At 41.0% G+C, this 12,168-nt stretch overlaps 1 protein-coding gene across 10 annotated transcripts in view; it reads right to left on the bottom strand.

The window, feature by feature from the left end:
- The window catches only part of ABCA5 (ATP binding cassette subfamily A member 5), a 66,676-nt gene that overhangs the window by 24,621 nt on the left and 29,887 nt on the right, over nt 1-12,168 (bottom strand). For 9 of the 10 annotated variants that reach the window (XR_004347570.1, XM_032616961.1, XM_032616958.1 and 6 more), the window contains 8 exons: nt 11,755-11,893; nt 10,446-10,536; nt 10,121-10,260; nt 9,050-9,169; nt 6,087-6,288; nt 3,215-3,384; nt 567-694; nt 36-173 (listed from right to left, as the gene is read on the bottom strand). Coding sequence is in view for 9 of the 10 variants with exons in the window: in XM_032616961.1 (XP_032472852.1) it covers nt 36-173; nt 567-694; nt 3,215-3,384; nt 6,087-6,288; nt 9,050-9,169; nt 10,121-10,260; nt 10,446-10,536; nt 11,755-11,893 (1,128 nt within the window). In the remaining variant the exon portion in view is untranslated. Of the gene's footprint in view, nt 1-35; nt 174-566; nt 695-3,198; nt 3,385-6,086; nt 6,289-9,049; nt 9,170-10,120; nt 10,261-10,445; nt 10,537-11,754; nt 11,894-12,168 lie in introns of all 10 variants that reach the window. The other variant, XM_032616962.1, reaches the window with a different exon arrangement.

Raw genomic sequence — 12,168 nt, 5'->3', positions numbered from 1 at the left:
CGCACACACGCACACCCATTTTTAAGTCTGCTTACTTGAACGAATGGGGTATTCCAGATCTGGATCCTTTCGGTCACATTTGAATGATAAAGGTAGTAGTTGCTAATGATATTCATCAATACAGGTAAAGAATAAACCATAGTACCGTTGAAAACAGCAGTAAAAACATAGTCCTACAATTCAAAAAAACAGAGTTATTATACAGTATACAGAAATATAGATGACTATATGATGGCTACGTACCAAGCTTTTCTCACCAGCTAAGTTAACTCTCACTAACTGTGCTGCAAACCGGTTCAACAAATCATAGAAATAATACTCAATGATAGAGAAAAATAACCTGGTTTGGAATCTAGATATTTTGATGTTTTAAACAAAAAAATGACATAAAAATAATTAAATTCTTCAGAGCTTTATTTACTGGTCCTCCATCGGGGCATAAAATATATCCTAAGTAAACACAGCCAGCTATTTCCAAAAGTAAATTTTAATTTCCAACTAATAAGGTCAAATCAGCAAACAACTGATTTTAGAGGAAATGTCTTAATCCCACACACTACTCTTACCTTTTCTGACTGCATCACATTTAAAGCTGCGCTGTGCGGAGCGGCAGACACGTAGTCACTGTCATTAAACATTGTCACCATTATGTTCTGGGTGGTGAAAAACCTAAGAAGATCACTGATATCTGAGTCTGGTATTAGAAGATAAGCAAATAACAAAGAATCAGTTTAAATGAGAAACAGACACAGGCTTTTAGTAACATGTAGAGCTCTCTTTTTTTTTTTTTTTTTGCGGTACGCGGGCCTCTCACTGTTGCGGCCTCTCCCGTTGCGGAGCACAGGCTCCGGACGCGCAGGCTCAGCGGCCGTGGCTCACGGGCCCGGCCGCTCCGCGGCACGTGGGATCTTCCCGGACCGGGGCACGGACCCGTGTTCCCTGCATCGGCAGGCGGGCTCTCAACCACTGCGCCACCAGGGAAGCCCAGAGCTCTCTTTTTGAAGAAGTATTTTCTCTCCATTAGCTAAGACATGATTAAGAACATTGGCTCTGGGACCAGTCAGCATGAATTCAAATCCAGGTCCAGACACGCAGACCTCAGAACAGAGCCTGACACACAGTTACTGCACCAATTTCAGCTGCTGCCGCTGCTACTGATGTTACTCGCATTCAGAGTGTACCTATAATATGTGAGATCTGGTCAAACAGTAAGAGTACAAATCTATCTGGCAATGTTATGCAACAAGGTAACGTGCCACGCTCAGAGACGTGGGAGCCAGGGTGTGGAGTTAGGTGGCGTCACTCCCTGGAGGACTGCTGCGTGATTTGAACAGACAAGCAGTATAAATGTCAACTGCGTTACTACTTTAAAATAGTAAAACGCATAACCAGGTCTCCATCTATATTCCCTAAATAGCCTGGAGCTAAGGGGGAGAGTCTGAATCCTGTCCGAGGTCTAAATCTATACCAACAGGCCTGATGAGTGGAAACAGTTCTCTGTCCATCACAAAAGCCAGGATTCAAGGACGGACAAGTGTGGCTTTGAGAGAAATCAAAACCAAACAAAGAAAACAGTAGCAGTAACTGAGCAGCACGGCCGGTGGCTCAGACTCAGCAACAAACCTGAGTGTCAGAGAGAAGGGTGCTTCTAGTGATAGGACATCTCCTCCCAACCTAGTGCCTTAACTGATCTCTCATTTCCAGATGCCAGAGAGGCTCTGTCCTCTCGAGAGGAGGGCTCTATTATAACTGAAGGAACTGTATCACCTGTGATGACAGAAAGCTTTGCCAGGAGGATAAGAGACCACCCAATACATACACACAGAGACCACTGAACACTAAAGGAAATGTGCCTTTAGGACCAACCACAAGGTCTAGGAAAATGTGAGACAGACAGATAGAAAGACAGATGTAAGCAACTCTAGAAATACTTAAAATTAACAGATGGGACAAAACTTTGAAAATACTATAATTTCTGCAGATCAGTGAGAGTGAACGCCAAGCAGAAATACTCGAGATAATGTACAATTCCCCAAACACACAAAAAAAGTCACAATATCAGAGTGTAAGGCTCCATGCAGTACTATCTTTCAGCAATGTGAAATGTACATTAAAACCAAAATAAGAATTCTAATGGGAGCAATAAATTGAGAAACATAACGTTTTCTATTCAAGAGTGTTTTCTATCACTAAATACCTTCTTCCTCCAAAAGAATAAAAACAGAGAGCTAGAATTGAAGAGTGATGATTGTAACGGCCATCTGTAACTGTCCCTAACTATCACTATTATTTTAACACCGGGCAAAGCTTTTCAGTTAATAGTGAATCAAAAAGGAAAGATACTAGAATACAGGTGAAGTGTTGGGAAGTGTTGAACCAAAAGAATTTGTGCGTGTAGAAAGGGTGTACGAAATGCAACTTTCCAACATAGTTCAGCAAGATAAGCAAAGGAAGCTGCGTCTGCTTTACTGTAAACTACAGAGCTAGCTCACTTTCCTCTTCAAGAACCTCGGGACTATAAACTATCCACACAGATGGGAGATGGTGTAGGAACATCTAATTCACGTCAAATTCTGAATTAGGTTTTAATATTTTGAAAATCGAAGTCCTATATCAGGTTTTTAAAAATTTATTCTGAGGTTTGCGCAAAGCCGTATGTTTTAAAATTTCTTTCATATTTGATTTAATTATGTAATAAAAAGAATCAATAGCAAGTCCAAAAATATCCATTACAGATTTAATGTATTTGATCATAGAGATTTCTAAGACAACTGTCCTTAGTTCTAGTTTTTCAGACAGTCCTTAAAAATTGTTTAAACACTTCTATTTAGATATGTAACTGCATAAACATTACATGCTGTCACTCTTTCTAAAGAGGGTTTTTCAACTTCTGAAGTTTATTTTGTGCATCATAAACTTTGAGATGAAACGTGCTGCTCTGAGAATAATGTCGCTACTCTTAAAAATGGAAATTTTATGATTATATACAGTATAAATCAGAATATTTTAAAAACCGTCATCTACACTTAAACCAAAATTTCATTTCTGTAATGTATTACTCAGCATCAGTGAGGAGTTTTGCTTAATTTAGGTTCACGCACACAGACCACGCCTTTAACATATATATATTTCTAAAATCCAAATCTCTGGCCTATGTCTACCTCTCACCCCAGGCCCCACCAACACACATTCACAAACCTGCACATACTCTCACCGGTAGAATTTTGAAGAAGCAGACTTGTTCTGTATTTATGAGGTTTATCTCCAGGTTTTAGGAAGTATAAGTCTGGAACAAGTTTGATGGGAACAACAGCATTTTTAAAAGAGTGATGCACCAAAAACATAAAAATCTGAACTGCGAAAAAAATTAAAAGCAGAAGCAACCTGAAAGGAAAAAAAATACACAGTTCAAGGCACGTTAACACATAAATCTACAAAACAAACTTCCTTCACATGACAGTTAAAAGGTACTCATTTAAAAAAGAAAAAAAAAAAAGAAAGACAAGAAAAGGAAAAAAAAAAAAACTTGAAAAATTCCCACTTGGGAGTAGAAATTCGACTCTCCAAAATGGTCTCATGACAATATTGGAAAGAAAGCCAATATTCAATAACAAAGTTAAAAGTTATAAAAGTATATTTTAGATCAGAGCCACCCTGAAATTTTTATAGGGCATGTAAACCTGTAGTTATAACTTAAAAAAAAATACACATTATGTCACATTTATAGCTCTACTCTCCTGAAGGAACTATTTCCTGCCCTACCTCTATCCTATGTACTCTCCAAATATTTTAGAAAACATATGATACAAAAATATTTTAGATACAGTGAAGAAAATAAAAATACAGTGAAAACTTCAGATGACTGGTATCTTTGAGATATCATCCTAACCACATCAATTGCCATTTCTCCTCTACAGTGAGTTATAAGGACCATAATGTGCAGCGGGCCCAGCACATAATTCTACTATAACCACTCAAAATGCCCTTCCACCTGAGAGACAGGTAACTTTTTTTTTTTTTGCGGTACGCGGGCCTCTCACTTTTGTGGCCTCTCCCGTTGCGGAGCACAGGCTCCGGACGCGCAGGCTCAGCGGCCATGGCTCACGGGCCCGGCCGCTCCGCGGCACGTGGGATCTTCCCGGACCGGGGCACGAACCCGCGTCCCCTGCATCGGCAGGCGGACTCTCAACCACTGCGCCACCAGGGAAGACCCGAGACAGGTAACTTTTCATCTCAGCCTGCAAAAAATCTCTACAGTGTGTGTGACAGGTGTCACAACAGTGGGTAGAGAGAGCTTAGGTTATCACACATCAGCATTTTATAATTTTCAGAAACCCTATAATTTTAAGTCATTCTTAAATTGTTGTAAGTAGACCTATATCAGCACTGCCAGAAGCATACTGCGTTGAACTCTAGTTCCATAATAAGTTAGTGGGTGTTTTAGGTTAAAAACAAAATTCATGATTAAAATATATTTGGAAACTCCAAGTTAAACAAAGTTGAAATAATTTCTTTAGCATAGAACGGCTCATGTGTTTTTATATGCTAATGGACAAATCTTTAAGAGAGGAAATGTAAGTTATAATATTTTTTACATGTATGGTCAATACAGATTTGACCATGGAACACTTCTTGTAGCAGGCTGAATGTCTGTCACCCTCCTCCCAAATTTATACACAGAAGCCCTACGCCCCAAAGCGATGGCATCTGAAGATGAGTCCTCCGGGTGGTCATCAGGGTCAGATGGGGTCACGAGGGCACGGCCTCATAACGGGATTGGTGCCCTGAGAAGAAGAGGCACCAGAGAGCTTGCTCTCTGGTGGCTCTTTCTCTGTGTGCACACACAGCGAGGGGGCGGGGTGGTGGTGGTGCCCAGCTGCAAGCCAGGAAAAGTCCTCAACAGGACCCGACCATGTGGACCCTGACCTCACTCCCAGTCTCGGGAACTGTGGGAAAATAAATTTCTGCTGTTCAAGCCAGAAGATAAACTTCTGCTGTTGTTATGGCAGCCGGAGCCGAGATTCTTTTATTGTTTTTCAGGGAGTATTTTATGAGAGTAGTATTCAATTAAATAAACGGACACATGCTGATTTAAACAAAGGTTTTTCTCTCACTAATGCTGACACAGGAATAAATCAGATACGTGATTGACATTTCTTTGATATTGAATAAGTCTAGGCAAAAAGCAAATGAATTCAGCATATTTCAAACATATAACAAAACTCTTATTCTTTATATATATATATATATATTTTTTTTTTTTTTTTTTTTTTTTTGCGGTACGCGGGCCTCTCACCGCTCTGGCCTCTCCCGCTGCGGAGCACAGGCTCCGGACGCGCAGGCCCAGCAGCCATGGCTCACGGGCCCAGCCGCTCCGCGGCATGTGGGATCTTCCCGGACCGGGGCACGAACCCGTGTCCCCTGCATCGGGAGGCGGACTCTCAACCACTGAGCCACCAGGGAAGCCCCTCTTATTCTTGATTATTAAGTTTTATTTCTACCGCCATTCAGGATCTAACAAGTCAGCGTGGTATATAAAAGTACTGAACGTTACTTCTAAATAATTCAGCGTCTAGCAGCCCATGGGAACCTAACTGACAGAGACACAGCTAAGTGGAAAAGACGTCATTTTGATCCCAGTTCTACCCGCTATAAGCCCTTCTTTATATTTCCGTTTCTTCACCTGATAAATAAGGATAAAACTTATTCTTCCTGCTGTTTACCAAAAAATGGTCATAAATATTAGTAATAGAGGCAAAACAATTGTGAAAAATGTAAATGCAAAATAAAATTTAAATGCAATGACAGTAATTCAAAAATTACACAATTAGAGAAAATTGTCACTCCCTCATTTTATAGATGAGACCAAAAAAATGCTAGTTTTAAAAAAGAGTTAAGGCTCTAATGATATCCAGTGAAATCACCAGAGGTATAATTTTTTTCTCTGACATTGTGAAATTACCATTTTAATCTCTCAAAACTACACAGATTATTTACATATGTCTACATTTTAAAGACTAAGATGGTAAATCTAGTTTGTATCCTTAAGAAAACAACTCATCAGACGGAAGAGCGGTTATACTTACACTGATCTCACTGATTTGCTCTCACGTTTCAAGGTAAGGAAGTGAAACTTTGCAATTTTAAACACCTGCTGTTTCCAAACACTCATGGTGCTCACCAGAGAAGCCTTGGTTTCAGAAAGAATAAGCAAGCTCTGCTCCATTTCATCAAAGGGTTTTGAATGCACTTCCTCCTCTGGTGGCCGCTGAGCAAATACACTATAATCTATTTGCCAAAACAAAACGATAGAAACTTAGGTTATCTTCCTTAAAAAGATGAAAACCTTTCTGAAGCATGTAAATTTCAAAGCAGCACACACCTGGCAGTGATACAGGACAAAGGGGACAGTCATATACTTTGGCAATGTTATCAAAACTGAACATGTGCACAGCTTATGACCCAGGACATTCTCTCTCAGGTATAAATCCAACAGAATTATGTACAGAGGCTCACTGAAACACATGTACAAGCATATCCTTAGCTAGTACCCTATGCAATAGCCGCATGCTGGAAAGAACCCAAATCTCTGTCAACAGGTGAAAGAATAAGTCATGAAATATTCCTGTAATAGAATAGTGTAAAACAATGAACGTGAACAAACTATTGTATAACCATAGTAGCTTGATCTTACAAACATTACATTAAGTCAAAGAAACCAGAATAAATATGAGCAAAAGAGACATGCTATATGATTGATTCCATTAGACCAAAACCTGACAAAACTACTGGACGGGGATAGAAATCAAGATACGTTATTTTCACAACAGTGATCTGACTTGAAAGAGATGAAAAATAATAAAAAGAGACGAAAACTGGTTTCGGTATGAAGAAGGACTTAGGCTAAGTTTAAGAAATGAGTAAACATTAAAAATTTTAAGAGTGGAGCAGAATAATGTATAAAATAATATGTAGGTACAACCTGGCTGTCTTGGCATCTTGCCAACTCAACAGTCTGAACAGATGACTCAGTAGATGGACAAGTCCAGTCCCTGTCTTCCCCTGACACAGCAACTAATCAAACTAAAAGCAGGTCCTGAAATACTGCATATCACAATCATAGTACTCAGTGGGCTCCAACTGGCCTTCTACAGAATTTGATATATACTAATCTTTAAAAAATAAAACAATTAAAATCGACCAAATTGAAAGCAAGCTGATGTTAGAGGTAAATTTATTTCGCATAATGGGCTTAAAGGTACTATAGAGAAAAGTGAATAATACCTGAACAGAGCTCACCCTTCTCATTTTCATTCCCACTTCCCAGATGTTTCTAGAAACTACTTCGTATGCCTCAAAGTACTGAGCAACACACACACAAGCACCTTCTCCATCTAGCTCTCTCCTCCATCCTCAGTATTACAGACATATGCACTGTTAACGCATTCTACATCCTGACCTCTAGCTCCCTTCATTCCTTCCATTCCCATACCTTTATCTCTACTCAGTTTCATCAAACTGACGGATGCCCAAATTTAAGATCTTGCTATCGCTCCAACTGATCCAACATTTTCACGTGAACTTTCCTTCTCTAGCTGCAATCCGCCCCTACGTCCTCATCGTAAGCTCACCTTTCTTCCTCCACGTTTGAGAGAAACATCCTTTTTCCTTCACTCTCAGGACCCAGCACCACACCAGTCTTGCTACCCTTCAACCCATTCTCAGCTTAAACCTCACGGATCTCGACCGCACCACTGAAATCACTCGCGTCAAGGTCACGACCGGCTCCCACCCTTCCACATTCCCCGTCTTCTAAGCTACCAAACCCCCCTTTTGTGTCGCCATCTTCCTCTTCACAGCAGTCGGCAGAGAACTGCCCACTCGCTCTTGCCTCAAACACCATGCTGCCCCAGCTCCTGCATCTTCTTTCGTGAAGACAGAAAGGGCGCTACTGGTGCCTTCCTGGTCAGCCCTCCCTGGCCCTTCACTGCTCACCCTCGGGGCTTCCCTCCACTGCGTCCGCGCTCGCCACCGAAGCACCTCATCCAGTCCCACAGGGCCACCGGTACACAGGCGGATCCAGCGTTTTATCTTGAGCCCCACGCCCTCCTTTAGCTCCAAGCGTGTGAATCAAACAGCCCACAGGCATCATCTCCACTGGGATGTCTACTAAACCTCTCAACAGTATAACCAAAATTCACACCTGGAGTCCTTCTTTCCACAAACCTGCTGCTCCCCCTTTCTCAGGAAAGGGCAATTCCATTTCCAGTTCTCAAGCCAAAAACTTAAGACACTGTTCTTGACCTCCCGTTCCTCAGCCCCTAACGCTAAGCCATCATCTGCAAGTCACCAGCGGTGCCTCTGGGAGAAGCCCGCGCTGTGCATGTTTCCCTATTGTCACAACCATCCTAGTTCAAACTAAGACGGACTGCCATAGCTTCCTAGCTGCTCTTCTGCTTCCACACTTCCCTTAAATCCACTCATCATTCAACAACCGGAACGCAGTTTTAAAAATGCAAATCAGATCATGCTACCCCTTTGCTTTCAAACTCTCTGGTAGCTTCATATCACACTAAGAAAACAAACAAAATGTTTTTCCAGACTAAACATGTTCAAAGACTAAATATGATGTGGCCCCTGGCCTCCAGCTCTGAGCCCACTACATGCTACCCTCTCCTTGGCTCTCCACGGCGGCCTTTCTTGGTCATCAGAAACATCCAACCCATCCCTCAACCAACACCTGTGCAGTAGCGAGTCCCTTTACCTGGAAGGCTCTGCGATGAAATCTCACTTTTCTTGCCGTTCAGGCCTCACTTTAAATATCACCCCAAGCCAGTCCCCCCTGAGATGCCATCTAAGCTATCTGCCTCCTGAGACCGCCCCAGTAATCCCTTCATAACTCCTATCACTCTCTGTAAATATCTATTTACGTGTTTATTTCTACCCTTTCTTCCCCCAAATACAAATTCCACATGCTTCTACAATTATTTGTTTTGATCACTACCTGTCTGGCTCATTGCCTAAAATGTGCCGTTAGCTTTGTTTTTACCTGCTTGGTCAATTTCTGCTTCAACTTCTAGCTTTAAGAATACATCTGCCAAAGTTGTCATGGAAACACCATAAGAAATAACACCCAAATCTGAACGAGTGTCCAGAGCAGCAAATAAACCTAAAGGAGAAACATGGAAGAGCGCTGTGTCACTAGGCACGCTACCATGAATTCTAAGATGTCGTTTTAAAATAGCATACGACTGAATTTACTGGGCTGGTACAGTGTTCTCAAACTGTTTGGTCTCGGGACCCCGTCAACATTCTTAGAAATTGCTAAGGACCCCAAGGAATGTTTGTTTAGGGAGATATATATCTATTAGACATGCATCATAATATAAATTAAAACTAAGAAATATTTTATAGACAGAATGATGGGCAGAGTACATTATGCTGACACATGTACTTCAATTCAGTTAATTAATGATTCCTTATTCTCAAAAGGAAACCATAGAAAACCGCACAGAAAATTTCTATCTAATTATAGGAATGCTATGGGAATTCTGCATAACGTATCTTCAACAGTAAGAAATATCCTTTTGTTTATTAAGTCATCTGTCAACAGATAAAGGACACTGAGTTTGAGTTCTTCATCAAAAAGCAGAAAACTAAATGTCACAAATAAAATAATTCAAGGGTTTACCGTATAATAATGTAATTCATTATGAAATCATGAAACTGGAAAAGAGGTTAGGACTTATACAAACAACTGTGTGTGTGTATACACATCTGTGTGTGTACGTATGTATATATGTATATTTATATTCTTATTCCCAGAACAAAAAAAGGGAACAATTTCTTTCTTTCTTGACAATTATTTGTCAAGAAACAATTATTTACGTAAGTTAACACACTAGTTGGAGCTTCTTGCATGCCGTTTATAAAAAAAAGAAATGTTAGCTTACAGCATTTCTGATTTTCAAAAGTAAAATAAAGCAGAAACGGAATATTAACTCTGGCGACCTGTGAGCGCGTAAATATTATATAGAAAAATAAACCAAGTAAATTAAGAAAACTCATCCCCAATGCAAGAACCTGGTTCAGCAGTCAAGAAACTGAAAGTAAGGAATACCCGAAAATTTGTCCATGTCCTTGAAAGGCAAGCTATACACAAGCTGCTGGTCACTCTGTTGTAATAAAGTAGCTGCAGGTATATGTTGTTTAACCAGAGAAGAAAGAGATTCCGTGGCACAGCATCTGTCAATATACATGCTAGAGAAAACCAAAAACCATAATTTTTTGATTACTCAGTCAACAGCCAAAAGTAAATTCTGAATGCGTTAAGCTAAAGTTAGTGCCATACAAAAATGGCCGAAGCACATCATGGCAAAGCTTAAACACAGTAACAATAGCTCAAGAATATAATAAGGAACAAGGCAATAAAGAATGAATGATACCTCAGGCGGTAGCCAATCCCCCATTTACTTTTCAGAAAAATTGAAGAACCAACACATTTTAACATTCCTTGTGATATGACAGCTTTCCTATCTGCAAAAAGAGATTTGCGTTTCAATTTCAGAGTTTGTAACAGCATTAATAATTGGCATTTATATTTTCTGGATTAACCTATGAGACACCAGTGTATGAGCTCATTAAATTATCACAACAGCCTTATGAGGAAGGTATAGATTATCATCACCTGCTTTTTCGATGAGAACAGGAAGGCAATGAGAACATGTACAGTCTGCCCACGTTTCACGTGGCTATTAAGTGACAAAGCCAGGGGTTCCGCCCAGGCAGTGTAAGTCTACAGTCTACTTTCCTAACTAACATGCTCCAAATGTCTCAGACTCTTCCTATAAGGTTACTAACAGAAGTGCTTTCACAACTTCCTTGATAGCCAAATGTAAAAACGACAAGAAAGCAACAGAAACAAAACGCTAGGTTTTTATTAAACAAAGATACCACTGAGAAAATGAATGACATGCCCAATTTATTAGATTGTATCATGAACAGAAAGAGGTTGCCTGGGAACCTCAGAGCCTTGGACCTTGTCGCGGCTACTAAAGTCACGTGCTGGTTTCAACCTGCAGATTCTTTCAACCTGCAGGATTCTTCGGTGTGTGAATGTGTTTAGCACTGGCCTGAGGCCCTTAAGCTTAGGAAGGCCTCTTACGAGGCTGGCTCCTGACCCGTGTCTGGAGACCCGGCTTTGAGCAGGTAAGGCTGGCCCCCGGCACCTGCGCTGCACAGGCAACGCAGGTCATGGCTGACACCTGCTTCCTGCTGGGCGGCCGGCAGGTGGCCCGCGTGAGGCAGAGGGTGCCACACGGCCAGCCCCAAGAGCAAAAAACAACAACCCTGGGCGAGAGAACAACACGCTGCCGCACAGACGGAGCGCACCCTGGCTGACCCCGTGCAGACGGGACTCTCGGAAGCTTGCCTGTTTCTCCCAGGCTTTGTCCCATGTGCCTTTGCCCTTTGCTGACTCTGCCCTGTACCCCTTCCATTTCAGTGTAATAACTCACACCCAGGGGTGTGGCTGTGCTGAGTCCTGTGAGCTTTCGTGGCAGATTATTGGACCTCGGGTGGTCAGGGGGACCCCCCAACACAACACAAAAACATGTAAGTTTAAAAAACTGTAATACCTTTTTTTGTGAAGAACGCACAGCTTCTTTATTTATTCCTCAGAATTTAGCATTTCTATGTCTAATCTCCCATTCGGCCCCATGACCTGAACCTTTAAAAATAAAGTAAAAACCTCACCAGCGAGAATGTCAGCTTCATCCATGAAATGAGTACTAAACACTGTCACCCGATTAGCTTTTCTGTATTTAAGAAGATTCCAAACAATATGACGCGAACAAGGGTCCATCCCAGCTGTCGGTTCATCCAGCAACAGTACCTGTGTGCAAACGGGTGGGCAAGGCAGGGAATCCTCAGGAAAACTAAAATATATAAAATTCATGCAGACCCTGCAAACCTTCCCCACTTAAAGTTACTCTATCCAATCAGAAATGTATTAGGTCTGAGTTTTCCACTCATATATGAGTTAGCATAAATTTAAAAAACTATCGGTTTGGCATATGAATACCTTCTTTGGTTTAATTTTAAAATACAAGTGTCTGTAACGTATAAGACATAAGTATAACAATAATCAGATAGACAAACTAAAAAACA

Source organism: Phocoena sinus, chromosome 20 (assembly GCF_008692025.1).
Source record: "Phocoena sinus isolate mPhoSin1 chromosome 20, mPhoSin1.pri, whole genome shotgun sequence".
Lineage (NCBI taxonomy): Eukaryota > Metazoa > Chordata > Mammalia > Artiodactyla > Phocoenidae > Phocoena > Phocoena sinus.
The sequence above is the reverse complement of the archived record's forward strand: the minus strand, read 5'-3'. Positions and strand labels throughout refer to the sequence as shown.